Source organism: Cucumis sativus, chromosome 5, assembly GCF_000004075.3.
Source record: "Cucumis sativus cultivar 9930 chromosome 5, Cucumber_9930_V3, whole genome shotgun sequence".
Classification (NCBI taxonomy): Eukaryota; Viridiplantae; Streptophyta; class Magnoliopsida; order Cucurbitales; family Cucurbitaceae; genus Cucumis; species Cucumis sativus.
This window is the reverse complement of record NC_026659.2, coordinates 25,193,000-25,210,351: the sequence shown is the minus strand read 5'-3', so window position 1 is coordinate 25,210,351 and position 17,352 is coordinate 25,193,000. Positions and strand designations below refer to the sequence as shown.

The window sequence follows — 17,352 nt, the reverse complement described above, 5'->3', positions numbered from 1 at the left end:
CATGTTTCTGAAATTATATTAATGCTCCCATGCAGATGAACATAATATCCATTTAAAAATGAAACCTACCGTCTACCGCCAATTAACAACAACAAAAGGCTATATATATAATAAACTCATCTTGAGTAATAACAATAAGAATGCAATTAAAGTTGGAGGTGAGCTTAACTTAATTAATTGAGGTCTGTTGTAAGTTTAAATATGTTTGGAGATTGAGATTGGATTGTGGTGTTGTATTTGAAAATAGAAAGCTACATGCATTAAATACAATAAAGTAAGAGAGATTGTATAGAAAGAAAGAAAGAAAGAAAGAAAGAAAGTGTAAGAGAGAGATGATTTATGTGCTGCGGAATTGAAGTGAGTTTTGAGAAAAGACAATGGCTGAGCTGGCATGGTCAGGGTTGGGCAGATGAGGGGGAGGAGGGCAAGTAAGTAAAACCTTGTGCCCAACCTCACCAAATTTTAAATTTCACAGCCACCTACATGTATAGAGAGAGATAAATGCTAAGTAATTTTCTCATTTTTTTCAACTTTTCTAGCTCATTCTCTGATTGATTAGAGATAAAAGAAGGTGTAAATAGAAATAGTAAATGGGGTTGGGGTTGGGGTTGGGGTTGGGGTGGGGGAGGGAGGGGGGGCTCTACTACCCACAAAATATGGTATTAATATACAAAATGGACCGACAACCTCGCAACCCACTCCTCAAAATCCCACTTTCCTTAAAACTCGAAATTCTGCTCTCTCTCTCTCTCTATCTCTTTCTCTAGTCTCTTTCTCTCTCTCTCTCTCAAGTTTCCAATGCTCACTATTTTCCCTATGTTTATGTTTTCAATTTTTAAATTTTTCTCTCATCCTTTCGTTTAACACAGATTCTCTAAAACACTCGATTTCCCAATTTTATATCTTTTCTTCTTTTAAATAATAGTAATGACCATAAGGACCTATTCAACCCACTGCATTTTTACCCAACCTCGACCTCGTTAGGAGTTGTGTCTCGTCCTTTTTCTCAATGGACATTGGATTCAAAAAATCAAGTCAAAAGTAGTCGCTCGAAAATAAGGATGAATTTGTTTGGTATCGGTTTGGATGGCATTTTATTTACGAGGGCATAAATTAACTTAGACCAACAAATTAAACGACTTTGGTTGATTCGGTGATGATTTGATTAGAAAATTGACTTCATGCTCACTTTATGTTGGAATTCTTGCTAATTTGCTTACCACAAATTAAAACGCAGCTTTAAGAAAAACATTATTGTAGGGTGAAAGAATGTGATTTCGTCAAAATAAATAAATCAACAATTATAGCTTGATGAAGAAGCATTGATGTTCTTGAACAACAAGGTAAGGTTGATTCACCCACATCATTGGAGTAAGTAAGGTTGCAAAAGATTCATTCAATCATCCATAGAGTAGAACTATTAACAAGTTCTTGCCAAATAGTTGTGATTTTCACATATTAAACTTCAACGAATAAAATACTTCAAATGGTGGTAACAAAAACTTTTCAAAATTGATAGATGTGAGACTATTGACTTTGTCGTATTTATCTTTCAATGCATGGAGTTAGTGTAGAGAGACTTGCAACAAGCCAACAATGTGCTTTGAGACAAAATTAAGAATCCAAGAAGAGATGATATCACTGTTGCACTCCCAAGTGAAAGAAAGATCCAAGAGGTTTCTTAATATCATCATTCACAAAACAAACCCTTGTTGTTTCCAAAAGAGGCAAGCAATATAGCTTTGCTCCAAGGATTGATTGTAAATGGTAGTACCAACAGTAGCATCGAAATAGGAGCAACAAGGTGATGTAGAGAGTAGAGGATTCAATAGAATGTTGGATGTCAATTGACACAAAATTCAGTAGCCGAAAAAGATTCAAAACTCTACGTTTGGCAATTACAAGTGAAAAGAAAATCAACAAAGACAAGCCCCAAAAAACACCAAGAAAATCCCTAAAAAAGTCACGCAAAAATTAGAAAAGAAAATTGCTTTAATACCATCATCACATGAGAAAGAGGATGATAGAAATCCTATTGCTATTTAAATAAAAGATATCACTCCTCAAATGTAAATCGCAACATGCTAACGTCAAATTATGTTCTAAAAACTAATACTATTATCTATTCATAGTAAAACTTGAAAAGATAAAAAAGGAATTGGGGTAAGATTTGGAAATATTTGAACAATTTTTAAAAAGATAAGAAAAAGAAAAGATTTGAAAAATAGTAGAATCTTAATCTAATTTCTATCGAGATGCAACAAAAAAAACTCCAAAACAATTGATCAATTAGAAATTTTTAATATTTTAGGAAAATCTCGATGGACGATCTTGCCTAAGATGGACTAAGAAAAACAGTTTTACGAGTTTTAAATAATGTACTACTTTTGAAAACGAAAACTAAAAACGTTAACCTTTTGTCCGTTTCTCCTTCATTTACTATCCTTTTTGCTACTTTCCTTCCCAAACTAAAATAATATACACTACAAACACAAATTATTATAGCTCAACTATAATAACTAACTTATTATCTCAAAACGCTCCCTCATACAGAGTTTATCCAATAAACTACTAAACAAGTATTGAGAAGAGAGAATAAAAGTAGTGGTGGATAGTTTTAGTGAAGAGGAGGTTGGTGTTTCCATTAAGAGGATATTCAAAACAAAAGAAGACAAAAGAATGGGTGAGTGAAGTATGAAAAGGGTTTTTATGTATAGTAGGGTTAACTAGGTTGTGTTCCCCATTTGCTCCACATGATTTATGGGCCACCACCAACCCACTCCCTTTTCTGTCTCTCCAAAGTCCAATCTTTTTCTTCTTGGTTTACATAAACAAAAAGTAAGTGAAAGGGATGTCCTGTTCTGTTCTCTTCTCTTCTCCTTCTCTTAACTAGCTCTGCCTCTGCCTCTGCTTCCCTTTCCCACCAATCCTAAGAACTTTACTGTATGAAGTTTCAATTTCAACCACACATCACACAACATTATTCCAACACCTTATCTTTTTTTTAATTACCCACTACTGCTCAAAACTATTTCCCTACTACTACTACCACTACTACTACTATTCTTAAATTAGGCATCTTCTTTATAACTGTGGGAATGGGAAGGCATTTTTGTGTTGTGTTCATAAGGACATGTATCTTTATATTGATGAGAATTTTCAAGACATGACTGTTGCTACAGTCTACTCTTTTGACCCCATCCCCTACTCTCCCTAAAGAATAAAGTAACTTCAAAAGAATGTAGGCCAAATATGTGATTTATTTACTTCCTAGTTCCTAGTCTTTTGAGATGCTCCTTACGTAAAGTTTTACTTTTCTACTTTATCTTCTAGTATTTTTCAATCATGCCTTTTCTTCAATTACTAGTTGATGAGAAGCTTAAATGCATAATACTTCATGAGGTTTGAAGATGCCATGCCACCTCATCAATAAAAAATTTTCATTTTCTACTTGAATCTCTAAAAGGTCAGGCCAAAAAGCTTTTTTTTTTTTCCGTCTTTTAAGTGAGTTAGTGCATGTATGAGAGTGATTTTAAAATAGTTAAAATAACTTTTGTTGTATTTAAAATCCTTTTGAAACATACCCTTAGTTACTCAAAAATAATTTTGCATTATTAAACGTATTTTTTATATTATTAAAATTGATTTTGAATGATTAAAAGTCATCTATAAAGTCATTTTAGTCATTTTAAAATCACTCCCAAATATTAATAGTGCCTCCAAATTTTAACTAACTCCATCAACCAGGAATGGTATTGACAAAAAAAGATAAATATGAACAAAAAAATATTAAAAGGTAAGAAAGTAAAAGGTAACTTTCATACAGTAGCGAGTAAAAGTCATTAAAAAAAGTAGAATAAAGGACTTTGTTTGTGTGTGTAATTTGAAAACGTAGCATAAGAGGAAAAACAAATATTTGGCCAAATATATATACATACACACGCATACTAATATATCATTTTATTAACCATGAGAACCTTACTAAGCACCATTTTCTTCCACCTAGTAATCACGCACTCTTACAGAGATGGAGCGAGAGAACTCGGTCATTTCAAAAATTGAGTTGTTATTCTACAATTGTTAATTAGGGAACAAAATTTTTCAGATCATTAAAATAAGATTTATACCTTTGAGCTAGTCCAAACAAGCCCAGAGTACCACCAGTATGAAGCAATACCACCAGATCTCCATTCGCATTGACTCCCTTTTGAGAAAGAAAAGCAGCCATTTCCCAAGCAGCTAGAGTGTAAATAGGATCTACAAGAATACCGGTTTTCTGAGCAATTTGTCTGCATGTCTCCACTTCTCCATCCAGCACATTGCCAAATCTACAAGATGGGAAAGAGAATGTACCCAGAATAGCCCTAATTCAATTAGTTGTGATATTTTTATTATCGAGGAATTATCGTAAATAGCAAATCTTTTGAAAATATGTACTATAGAAAAATTTTATGTCTAGATGACATTGATAATCACGTTGTATATGAAATTTTGTTATATCTTATAAACATTTTAGTTCATTTGTTTATATTTGAAAATGTCTAATCATTATTAGTAGAAAAGTTGTTTTAAACATTAAAACTATTGAAAATGTTTTAAAATATAGCAAAATTTTACTCTTTATCAAATGATAGACGTCAAGTCTATCGCAGACCATCCCAAATAAAAAGTAAAATTTTGCTATATATGTAAACAAATCAACTTATTTTTGCTATATTTAAAAACTCTTATTATTATATATTCAAACAGTGACCTAAAGTTTAAACATATTATTCAATTTTTCTGCACTATGGCAGAATCTAGATAAGATAGTACGTCAATAAATGCAAGTCTGAAGAAAATAATTTGCCATAAAGGGGTCAAAATTAAAACGAACTACTCACTTTCTTTGACGGAGGCGCTCTACCCAATTTACAATTCCCCCATTTACTTCTTCATCCCTGCCTAGGTCAAGAGGAACGTCAAAATGCTTCCTGAATTCAGAAATCAAACGCTTCTCCTGCCGTTTATATCCGTCAATTCTATCAGCCAGCATCACTGCAGTTACCTCCCACGGGAGCCTAGCATGAATGAAAAAGAAAGAGTGTTTCATTAAGACACAGTAACATTAAAAACTTATGCTATTCTCAAATGGAGTTCACAAGACGGGTTTGAGTATACACCCTAAACATAGAGCTCCAAGACTCAAACCAATAGCAGTTGTCCCAGTGCCGGCATCTACAACAAATTTAATGACCCTATGTTTCCCAAGTAAATGATCCTGGGAAAGGTACTTCACGAGTCGAATTAAACCTATGAATGAATGAGCATTTAGCAACGAAACAATGCCTGAAAAGATATAGAACAAATAAAAACTACAACTAGATAGTTAATTGTGCAGTCATAATAAGAAACATATGTGTTTCTTGAGCCAAAAAAATAAATAAATACAAAATATAATATCTTCTTTGGATTCTATCTTAACCCCCTAAATATCAGGTGGTAAATCTATAGGCAAAAGTTATTAGCTGACAGTGGATGGGACAAAAGAGAATAGAGTTGAGAACATAATTCGATCTTCCCACCAACGTTCACACTTAAGTGGACAATCTAATCAAGCCACTCTTGATATTTCAAACCATAGAATTACATTTTCGCATCAAATTGGTGTCAAACTAGAAAGAACATTTTCATGCACGATTTTGTTTATTCATATAATGGTTGCAATTCAAGGTCTACCAACAAGCAGGGCACGTGTATCAAAATATAACTGCACGATGCAAATATGAAGTCCCGGAAAATGACGACAGAAACAATAAAATCTTCCCCATCTTGCCTACAAGGTTGCTACAGGATGTGGATTCAAAATTCCTGTTCAATGAACAATCATTTCAGAACCAATTTTTTTCTTTTTTTCTTTTCTTTTTTTCTTTTTTTCTTCTTCTGATGGATAGACATTTCAGGACCAAAAGTAGGGAAAAAAAGATCCCTCATGCTGAAGATTAAAAATAAATATTTAATACAATCCCCTGGCTAAGTTGATGGAACAGGTATGCATATTAAGACTATACACACTTCAGAAAGAATGGTTTTCAGTTACCTAGCAACGCGATAGCATCTCCAGCTCCTTCGTTGATGACTATAACCCTTCTTCCATGTGAACGTGGTTGCTTCCCAAGAGAAGTGGATAAAATATCATCGAACCATAAGACACTGCCACTATTGCCGGCCACTAAATCAGCTTGACTCTTGAGCACTTTTTCCCTATTGGCATAAATAGATCTTGGAACATATGTGACGTTTCCATATATTGTTGACATCAAGTTGTATCCAGTTAAAAATTCAGGTTGCTCTCCTCGTAGAAGTAGATGTGACCTCAAACCTCTTTCTGCACATAAAACAGCTGAAAGTAGAAAATCAGTATGCAGAAACAAATTTCTACCAGGCTCGTTTACAATCACCTGGGAGGGGGAGAAAGGAAGACATAAAAGACTAGGGAAAAATAATAGAAGTTAGTATGTATATCTTGTTATATATTCTATTATGTGCTAGTCTGGGGTAGTTTGGAGCAAGTTATAGCTCATAGATTTTCTTAGCAGGGAGAAAAAAGCGGAAAGAAGAATAAATGAAGCATTTAAAAAAAAATATGCAACCGCAGTGGCACAAGTGCAACTGAATGAAATGTACCCTAATCCTTGCGAACACCCTTTGTTGTCGCTCTACTAAAAGTTTATGCCATATACTTGTGACTACACACTTGTGCGAAGAAAAAACAAAGGGAGAGGTTTCTTCAGATAGGAAAACTCCTACCAGTAGCAGCTGCATGTGCACTTTGACAACCCCCACAAGTAACCTATAAAATGGTTCAAATTCAGAGCATTGTTCCTGATTCTAAAGGTAACTGTCATTCAAAGCTGGCATAGTTAGGAATAAAACTAAACTAAGTACAAGAATTTTTGTTCCATCAACTCCGTGAACCAATCAGTGCCAAAACTTAAACCTGGCCTCACCAAACTAATTGCATATATTAAGCCAAATATATATATATATATATAAAAAGAATAAGAGGGATGGGCAATCTTGATGCAGAAAGAAAATGGTAAACAGATTTCCTAATGTACCTGATCTAACTTTGAAACTCTGTGACCAGTTTCCTGAATATTTCCAAATTTACGTAATGATTAACTAACTTATCCACTAACATTTTGTCCGTGAAATGTTAGTGTATTACATGTACAAATAAATTTAAGAAAATTTTAGATGAATGACACCCCAAATGATTTCTCTAAAAAAGAATTTAGAAGTGAGTGTGATGATAATGCCAGATATCAGCAGTCATCCACTCAAAATAAAAAACTAATGGAAGTCACATTTTCATGATCTTAAGACAGACAGATGCAATTTCTCCTCCACAATCTCGACAATTCCAACTTTGTCTCTTGATTATGGAGACGGTTAACATGTACACAAATTTAATCACAGAATCGCATTGTGAAACAATCATGTCACGAACGAAAACAAAAGGAAAGATTAGCAGAGAAATTATAATAGACATGAAAATAGTTTTTTTCATTTAGACTAACCAACAAATATCTAAACCTTAGGAGACCACTGCTCGTAAAATCAATGGTAATAGGGAATTAGGAATTCGCTTGATTAGTTTCAAACTAAACCTAAATTTGAATACAGCCAATATTCATATAATTTCTAAGTTTCTAACCCAATATATCATCTAAATACCTTATTCTTTAGCTTCTAAAGATAGTTGATAACTAAAATAAAACATGATGAAAATACATCTACCACGTTAATTCTTTTCCATTTCTCCTTGAAAGAACACCAATGATGAAGGAACCAATAAGAAAAACATTAATGTACGAAAACTGGTAGAGAACTGGCATTCACAACAGCCATTTGAACAAGCAAACTTTTACGGCAATAAACTTCGTTCACGATACACCAAAGGGATATAATCTTACCACGTCAGTCACTGAATTATCTTCAATAAGAGGTAGAACCCCATCCAATTTTCTTGCCTTGTTACCATTTATGAGCGGATGCAATAAATCATCCCTAACTATATAGAATGATTGGTTCGAATAATCTGTCCCCAACACATCATTAGGCATACAGATATCAGTATCTACTCCCAAGAAGAGATGACTGGCTGAAAAATCATGGATGTTTGTATCTGTAGCTGAGAACATAACTTTGCTTATTTTGGTATCGGGGTTAGCCAACGTCCATCTTCTGGCAAGTAATCTTGTCAAAAACTCTTCACCACCGAATCGGACACCCTACCCAACGACAATAATAAATCACTATTTACAATTAAACAAACAGAAGATGCAAAAGACAGTATCCACAAAATTTAGTAGAGACATTGAGCAAACCACCATTATTAAATCACAAGCTTTTCTGGACTCGGAATTGTAGTGAATATGATCATGAATCCCCCGAATCTCAATCTACAATTACGGAAATGCTAGAAAATTGAATGAAGTATGAAAGTGAACCTGCGAGGTATCGGTAAATTTGGCGGAGGAAAACTCGTTTTCAAGTGCTGCAACAGTGGTTTTAGAGTGAAGCAAACGAAGTTTCGTAGTAGTGAGAAAGTAAGCGGAAGCTCCTATTTCCGTCTGAATCAGCGTCCCCCGTGACCGGAAAAGGTAAGAAACATTGGGAGGGAGATTGAGTAGGGTGGTCGTGAAGGTACTAACGGAGCCGGCAGTAGCCATTTTGGGAATGGCTTGCAATTGCATCATATTTTCCCGCTATCACCATTCAGCAGAGCTTCAACATTCGCAAGAGGGAAAATTAAATTTTTGGCTCTTTCTATTTACTCCAAACCCTCTCGTTCTTATGTCTTGTGTTTGGATTCAATTTAGTGTTTCAGTAAGAACTATTTTTGAAAATAAATATTATTAATCAAGGGAGGAAACTTAATGTAAGATGTCGACAGTAATATGAAAAGTAGGTTTGGTTCGATTAGTTAAGTGTGTTTCTTCAATCGTAATGATTTGATTGTTTTCACAATGATTTAAAAGTTTAATTCAAATGACGAAACGGTTTGAGCTCAAATCTTCTTCTTTGTTTATAGTTGAAAAATTAAATAATGGTAGAATAGAATGTAAAATATAGATTACAAAACCGAACTCAAAACTTTTAATCCAAAAGTGGATTCGGAATTAGAATCTATTACAAATTCATTACATTATAATATATATCCTAATCAAAAACACAAATGTAAAAGAGTGTTAATGGATACAAGACTATTGAATTGAATTGTATGATTAGACATTAATAGAATTTAAAATTTTGTTATATTTTATAAATATTTTTGTAAAAGGAAATTTTTTAATTGGAAAAAAAATAATCACAAATCAATATTCAGTGAATCAGTATCATAATATTTAATAATCTTGAACAAAAAAATAAAACTACATACAACATCACAAAGAACTTAAAAGCATGTGACATGTAACTGACATACAAGATACTTCAACTTTAAGAATATTTAATGATAACTTTAAAAATAGAAAACAAAATATTCCTTTTATAAAAAAATATTTTCAAAGTGGGACAGAACACTAAAACCACATGTCCTACTGAGGTTTTACAGAAGAAGCAATTATGGAAGTTGATGGTTATATTAACTAAGGTAGAGATTGATTTTAAAACTGCAAACACAAGGTGGTTTTGCTGTAAATGGGAATGACCAAATATTTGCAGCCCCAAATCCCAATGGATTTATAGTTTTTCTTTTCTTTCCCAACACCCAACCAAAATACAGTATTGAATATTTTCACTTTCTATTACTACTGCTAATACTACAATTTGACAGAAAGCTAAGCTAATAATACCTACAGCAAAAATTCCCACTTAGATCATGGGAACAAAAAAAAAACAGAGAGGGGAAGGGGGGAAGGGGGGAAAAGTTAACTAAAAACAATGTAGGATGGAGCAAGGTAGGACTTTACTCTTCTCCTGAACAAGGGAGGAGCAGATGATCTGTTGTGGGTTGGCCAAATATATCAGGAATTCCCTCCCAATTATGTTTGTCTCTAGCTTCCCAATAACCACCTGTATAACGGTAACAACCATCTTCATCCTTCTGAAACCATCTAGGTTGCCATCCTCTTTCCTGTAACTTTCGAGCCTGCATCGCATTGATAAACATAACTCTTGGTGCTATCGTGTCGTAAAATTTTCTTATCAAAGTGCATGTCAAATGTGATAGGAATGTTATTAGAGTGTTATCATAGTATTAAGGGTATATTAGTGATTTGTGAGGGAGTTTGTTAGACTTCTTGGTTATAAACAAAGGGGAGGGTCCAAGTACATCAAATAACTTAGTTTGTCTTGTAGTTTGGTCGCCGATTATATCTCAAAATATCTGAGCATGTATTTTAGGAGTCTATAAAATGGTGGTTTCATTACACCTAACCAAGGGAGTATGGTAACTTTTGTGAGACATTTAGATACAAATACAATCCATCTTATTGGATTTTTGGTTGAAAAATATTCAAGAAAGTGCATGTTTGAAATTACTTTTTAAGTGCTTGTGCAATAATTTGGTCCAAATATCAGAACTCTATTGCTCTAACTTATTAAAATAGTATGGATTAAAGTACCTGTCTCTGCAACTGTTCAAGTCTTAACTTCTCTGCATTTGCCAACTCATATTCTCCATCTTCAAGATATCTTTGATCTGGTCTAAGCCTTGAGTCAGTTGGAGGCAGTATCTCCATCAAACCTGGTGTGAGTTCATTCAAGGATATGGCAAAAGGAGAGAGGTTATATCTTGTTTTAGCTACTGATCTGTTTCTTTCCCATAGCAATGCGGCTTCTGTCATTGGATCGTATCCCTTAGGCTTTGTAGCGGGGTCTCCTAACACGTAGTACATTGCCTCATCCCACTTTCCCACCAAAAGTGCCACCTTTTCTCCTGTTCTATTGTCTTGCACAAATCCATGGACCTGAGGAATTAATAGAAGAGAAGTTCTATGAATAGATTGTTACAGATGTTTGTATTCATATAGTTCTGCTTTTGCACAAGGATGATAAACACATCATTTCTTGACCATAAAAAGCTTACCTGATGTGGATTTCGGTCTATGATAGATTGTTCCTTGAACTTAAGTTTGCAGGAGTACTTGCCACTGCCTTTGATTCGCATGGTACCATAGTGATCACAGTAAATTTTTCCCAGTATGATATTGTAAATGGAAGTAGTGACCTTGCTCCATTGAAACGTCTCTCCATCCTCAAACTGTAAAGTAAGGACACCCACTGGATCAAGCTGAATGGATCTCCCCCAAAACTTACCTTTTAGATTGGAGTCTGCCCAAAATTTCCACCCTCTTCCCTCACAATGGCAAGCAACAATCATTGGATGATGACTTACCTGAGGAGAAGATTGTAATGGTCAGATATAAAACCAAGGGGTGTACCAACGCTTCCCCCCCCCCCCCCAAAGGAAAACATTCTTTTTATACATCATAATATTTAGAGGTATGCAAGAGAATCAATACTTTTTCTGAGAAAAAACGAAGTCCTTTATCTGGATAGTCAGCTTCATAGGTTTCTCCGAGTAGAGGGTTAAATGGTTTGCACTGTCGACCTTCTGTTGAAGCATAGCCAGACACAGCAAAAGCGGCAATCTTTAGAATTCTCATCAAGTCATTCCCCTACAAACCATGAACCATAATACTGCTTAATTTGAGATGAAAATATACAACTGAACGCTGTGATAGGTATTGGATTTAGATTTACAATATGACCAATAAGATGAATACAGAACGTGTGAATATCCCTGGATACAGCTTTGCTCCTCACCAAACTTGTGTTAACCACTTAAAAGGGGCATATTGTTTCAACTTTACTTAAAAGGCATATTATCCCGTACTATCCCACTTAACATAAATATTAGTGAATTGTAGGTCAAACGCACTAGAAACCAAGTCAGCAATGAAAAATATCATTGCCAAGGCTGCATGATCAATACATACTTTCACATTATGGTTCTGGAAATCAAAATTTTAATGCCGTTGCCATACTTAACAAAGTTCTCCAGAGAATACAATTCAATTTTTTGTCTGCTCTTCATAGAAACTGCATGGAGTTTCACATTCCTCGCTTCAGTCAATTTTTTCTTTACAACAATTGTTCTGTCATTCAAACTAATAGAGAAAATAGAACAAAGACCTCTCAAAAATCCAAGGAAAAAGTTCTTTCATCAGCAAACACGGGAAAAGTAACTAGAATTTGATCCTAAAAAGAACAAGTACAAGCCGATGTTTTTACTTTTTCCCAAGAGGTTTCTCCTGCGCAAGACCCATTGTTTTTAGTCTCTCTTCCTCAATTCGTCTACTTTCAGCTAAGTTGCTATTGTTAGCTTTCTCTCTTGCTCTCCACCCACATCCTAATCGCTATACGTCCCACTCCCACTTTCTATTTCTCACGATCTGTATTTCATTCTTTGTTGTCCGTCCCTATTGTTCCTTGTTGCATACTGTTTCAATCTTGCATTGTCTCTCTCTTTTGTTACCCTGATTGCTATATTTTCTCTGGCTTTAAACCTTATTCTCCTTATCCATCTGCATTATTTACCCTCTCTCCTTATCCAATGTTCTTTAACATAAAAACAGTTACCCTTCCATTAAGATAAATAACGAGAGACAAGAAGATTGGTCAACCTTCTAGCCAAATGGAATGGCAAAAAGAGCTAATATTTGCCTATTTTACCACTCTCTCTTCTTACTGAAATTCATATTCACACCATTTTATTTTAAATCATTCGTCTCACTGCTCACAAAGGATCATCTTTTTGCATTGAACATTAGAAAGCATAAAGTAAATAGACAAATATACTGGTGAAATGTAAAAAGAAACTGCTGTAACTAACAGCAATTGTACTATAAAACTGATTTCCAAGAACTTGAAGAATAATAAGCGACTGACCTGCTTGCCCCATTCGAACGCTTGATCAACCAAGTAAGAATATTCCAAATCCTCAAAACACTTTTGCAATGAAGACAATGGCTCATTAAAGTAAACAGGCAGACATACTCCAGATAGGTCCTTTCCAATATTATCTTTGATAATTGACCATAAGCCAACAGGCTTCTCTTTCTCCTTCGGATCTGGAAGGCTGTCTCTTCTTTTGACATATGGATATTTCACCATCCTTATCTGATTTTCGGCTTCATGGAGATGATCAGAGAAGTAAGAACCACTATCATATGCACAAGCAATTCCTGAAGATTCCCTACTGCGATAGGAAGCACTTCTCAAGGCTTCTGCAGACAAAAAATCATTGGTATCAAAATACATTCCATCATCTTCATCGGTTTCAACATCACCACCATCTTGACTCTCATTTTCTCCATCAAAATCAGATGCACTTCCCTCCGACATAACAGAGTAGAAATCTGAAACAAGGGAGGAAAGTTAGCAAAATACCACACCATAAGACAAAATCTATTTGACAACTTTGGACCAAGCGTACCTAATTCTACAATGAGAAACTCATTAGCATATAACACATCTAAAGGAGAGATTCAGAAAATATGAAGAACAAAATCAAGCAATTTAAATTCCTAAGAAAATTTCCCAATTACAAACTCATCACCCACGTTCATTGACTAGTTTCAATCTAAAAAGAAACGTTTGAATATTTGCACTTCACTTGATCATATTTATACTTTGCGGTTTATAAATGAAGTTATGTTGCATCTAGGAACATTAGCTGATCAAAAAGGTATGGAGTAACTAACCACTGAATCTTCTATTCCCTTGTCCACAGCAAGACTCCCGTTCCTTCGTTTCGTCCACAACAGTAGTTTCCAGCTCTATTTTCTCTGTCTGTAGAAAAATTTAAGCACATTATTTTTCTGAAATGAGTGAAGTTCTCAAATTCCAATTGTTAGACACACTACCAAAACTATGTGAAGCATAAAATGAGCATGAGCGTGAGCAGAAATAAAGAACAGGATGACTACATGCAACAATTTTTGGAGAATGAATGATGCAAACCATACACAAAGTGTCAAATAATCCAATGGATATATATTATATTCAGAATGAGTGAGGACCACGATGTTTTCATGGGTTTCTTGAGTGTGGAAATGTTGAGTGGTTTAACCAGTTGGTCACATTCCAGTGATAATATCTCCATCAAATAAGGTATAGACAAAGATCAATGCTTGTTTCTTTTAGTTACAAATAACGAGCACTTGACCAGTTCAAGCTAGCATAACATCATTACCACACAACTAGTTAGAATATTAACAAGTTAACAGCCGAACATATCAACCTTAACCCAAATCTTGAACTGTTCTTCTCTGATGCCAAGTCAATGTATCAAGTAATAAAGTTATAGAGGAATCGGGGGGGAGGAGATACCTCCAATCGCCTCAATGTATCTAACAAAGTAACATGTTTATATTGTAGCGCTTTCAATTGGTTTTGCATCTCAGAGAGTTCAGAGAGCATAATTGTTTCGCAGTCGTTGATGATTGTCTCATCAATCCCTTCTTGTGACAGTCGTGAACGAAGCTTCTCTGTCGAAACAACCACCTCCTGGGATGGAAGAAAATCATTGCTACATAACATTCTGGGGAAAAGATCTTTGGCAGACAACAAAGCATCAATCCACGCAGCTCTGTTTTCTTTAGTTATGCATCTCAAGTGAAGAGTTTTTGTTCCTGTGAAGATGGAAAGCCTTCTATCATCTGATTTACTAGCACGAACTGAAGAAACCTGCAAAATAGAATATGTTAAGAGTGGCGAATAGCCAAGGTAAGTTGAGGGAGAGAGAAATAATGAACAGAAGCCAGAGTTCATACAGGGAACTCTATATTTCCTTCCCAGATGAACACTGAATCAAAGTGAGACCATTAACCTTCAACAGGAGAAACTACATAGCAAATAAAGATTTCCCAGAAGGGAAGCCAAGTGAAGTCACAACCTATTGTAAGAGTTCATTTCTCATGTTCCTCAAGGTGGAATGAAATCTGGGTACAGCTTGAACTTTTACTTTATGAACAACAGAGAGAAATTTTTCAGAGACGTTTTTCTAGGTAGTGCGAAAAATAAGCGTTTCGAGCCTGCTGCCCCACAAAATTGAAACATGCAGACGAAGCTCATATGTTATTATAATTCGCTAATTGAAACGCGTAGATGGACACATGCACTTTCTTGGTTAAGATGCAACATCAAACCCAACATGACGCCACCGTCACGGATGTCCAATCAAGCAAAAGAACCACGAAAAAGAAAAACTAAAAGTGATCCATCCAGACTCAAAGAAGAAAATATGTATCCTATTCTATTCCTACATACAGAATATGAATTATAATTTCCAAAACGAAAACAGTACAGAACCCACCTTCAAATGAACTTCCCCAAAAGGTTTGCATTGCTTCTTCAACAATCCGAGTCGAGTACTTCCCCAATTAGCCTTCCTCATGTACCTCAAAGAATCCTCTCCGATCACCCTAACATCTTTCTCTCTAGCAGGACTCATCAAAATCTTATCAGGACCATGAATCTTGTAATACGAAAGAACCCCATCTTCCAGCACGAACCATCTCGACCTCCAACCTCTCCCATAGTTAACCCACTTGAACAAAATCCCAGCAACGGTACCACTAACCCCACCATTGCCAACAAGTCCCTTACAATCCCGAGGTTCAGTAACCAAGTCTTCCCCATCATGGTTAACAGACACAGAAAGCTTGTCCGATTCAGTCCCAACCGATGAAACCTGAGCAGAAAAGGTGGGTTTAGACCCATAGCTCAATGTCTTAATAGGAGCATCAAGCCCTAAATGACAGTGAGTTGGGGATTTCGCAACAACCGAATTAGTCCGGTCTCGATCAATAGAAACCGGAGCAATGCAGCAGAGAGGATTCATCTCAAAAAGAGAGAGAAAACCCAATAGAGAACATGGATCAGGGAGACATAAGAAGCAAAGAAACGAAAGAAACACCCAAGTGGGGATGATCCCAGAGAATGTAGGACCCGATCGGAGGAGGAAATGGAAGGATTCAGAAATGACATACAGAAGAAGAGGAGTGGAGTAAAGAAAGAGTAGAGATCTGGTGAAGGAGGAGTAATGGGGGGGAGATGAAAAGAAGGGTGTGTCTTAAAACGAAAAGAGAAGGCTGAGCAGAAGCAGAACCATTAAATACGAAGTGGGGAAGGAGTAAATTCAGGGAATTGCAGCGTGGGGTGTAAGCGCAGCGCATGTTAAGCAAAATCAAAAAAGGAATATTGATGAGATGGGATTAAATTAAATGGTGGGATTATAAGTAGATATGAAGAAGAAGAAGAAAGAAGATGAAAATGACGACGACGATGATGATGATGATGGTGATGAAGAAGGAGAAGAAGGAGAAGAGAGAGTGTGAGTGGAGACAGCTAACGTGCGCATAATGGTCGAGTAGTGATTGGGTTTAGAGGCGGGTGGGGAAGGGGGTGTCCGTTGGGTGAGGAGAATCACTTTCTTTTTTCTTTTTTCTTTTTTTTTTTGGAATTGTAACCTTTCTTTCTTTCTTTGCATTTTCATGTTATTCATTTTTTTGATTATGATGTTTCTTATACAAACACTCTACATTACATTATAATGTGTTCATTTAGGGCTTCACCCCTCATTGGATTCTCATCCATTACAATCTCTTACCCTCTCGTACCCTATCTCGACCACGTAGTTCGAAGAAAGAAGGTAAAAATATTATAACGGTCTACAATGATGTTATGATTTTAGTCTCATTTTAGTCTACACACTTTCAAAATATTTACTTTTGATTTATAGATGGGTCTTAGATAATAATTGTGTTGGTCCTTTACTATGTTTCCTAACGTAGCAATATAGTTTTTACTTGCATTGCATGTATAGGTTGGCTATGAATGTGAGTATTTAGCAATTAGACAGTGACTTAGAATTGACATTTTAGTGAGTTAATAGTTGTAGTCAATTTAAGCATGAGTTAAAATTCATTTTTACTTAATAGATTAGAGGTTGACAATTAACCTACCTCGATAACTATGTAATTATTGAATAGATGAAAAAAATGTTCAAGAAAAAACAAACGTATATAAGCTGAGAAACTTCTGTGACCAAACAAATTAACCTACCTGAGTGATTCATCTTCAATTCATTTTCCTAGGCATTTAGGATCCAAACCTTCTCTAACAAGCTAAAAGAAAATAAATTCAGGAGTAGTCAATAAAATTTCAAATCGTGACTGATTCAATTCAATTGATTAAAACATGTGTAAGAAGATGTACCAGCGTTAAATTTTAAAATATTATATATTTTTTTGGATAATTTTTTTTACCAACAATCGTACGTTTAAGAGTGAAATA

At 35.2% G+C, this 17,352-nt stretch overlaps 2 protein-coding genes across 4 annotated transcripts; both read right to left on the bottom strand.

Annotated features, from left to right (window-relative positions):
* Positions 1-3,899: 3,899 nt before the first annotated feature.
* On the bottom strand, positions 3,900-8,878 carry LOC101217882 (D-cysteine desulfhydrase 2, mitochondrial). 3 transcript variants are annotated; one of them, XM_031885322.1, is made up of 7 exons: positions 8,496-8,878; positions 7,959-8,276; positions 6,790-6,832; positions 6,080-6,367; positions 5,163-5,292; positions 4,884-5,060; positions 3,900-4,328 (listed from the first exon to the last, which is right to left on the bottom strand). In XM_031885322.1, exons 1-7 carry the CDS (start codon positions 8,742-8,744, stop codon positions 4,085-4,087), a joined length of 1,449 nt encoding a protein of 482 aa, XP_031741182.1. In that variant the 5' UTR covers positions 8,745-8,878; the 3' UTR covers positions 3,900-4,084. The 3 variants fall into 3 exon arrangements, with proteins under 3 accessions (XP_031741182.1, XP_031741181.1, XP_031741183.1); XM_031885321.1 differs by having other exon boundaries at positions 6,080-6,382; positions 8,496-8,873; XM_031885323.1 differs by having other exon boundaries at positions 6,080-6,382; positions 8,376-8,511.
* A 732-nt stretch (positions 8,879-9,610) lies between these two features.
* On the bottom strand, positions 9,611-16,440 carry LOC101204827 (oxysterol-binding protein-related protein 1D). The gene is made up of 8 exons (XM_004135238.3): positions 15,371-16,440; positions 14,386-14,742; positions 13,758-13,845; positions 12,943-13,412; positions 11,514-11,669; positions 11,078-11,386; positions 10,614-10,958; positions 9,611-10,138 (listed from the first exon to the last, which is right to left on the bottom strand). Exons 1-8 carry the CDS (start codon positions 15,896-15,898, stop codon positions 9,956-9,958), a joined length of 2,436 nt encoding a protein of 811 aa, XP_004135286.1. The 5' UTR covers positions 15,899-16,440; the 3' UTR covers positions 9,611-9,955.
* Between the last annotated feature and the right edge of the window lie 912 nt (positions 16,441-17,352).

Excerpts from the sequence above, each read along its gene's own strand:
- LOC101217882 (XM_031885321.1), bottom strand. The coding sequence starts at position 8,744 with ATGATGCAATTGCAAGCCATTCCCAAAATGGCTACTGCCGGCTCCGTT. Across the intron at positions 5,293-6,079 it reads AGATGCTATCGCGTTGCTAG|GTTTAATTCGACTCGTGAAG; the intron begins GTAACTGAAAAC and ends ATTCATTCATAG. Across the intron at positions 4,329-4,883 it reads GAGCGCCTCCGTCAAAGAAA|ATTTGGCAATGTGCTGGATG; the intron begins GTGAGTAGTTCG and ends CCCATCTTGTAG.
- LOC101204827 (XM_004135238.3), bottom strand. The coding sequence starts at position 15,898 with ATGAATCCTCTCTGCTGCATTGCTCCGGTTTCTATTGATCGAGACCGG. Across the intron at positions 13,413-13,757 it reads AGGGAATAGAAGATTCAGTG|ATTTCTACTCTGTTATGTCG; the intron begins GTTAGTTACTCC and ends CCCTTGTTTCAG. Across the intron at positions 11,670-12,942 it reads CGTTCGAATGGGGCAAGCAG|GGGAATGACTTGATGAGAAT; the intron begins GTCAGTCGCTTA and ends CATGGTTTGTAG.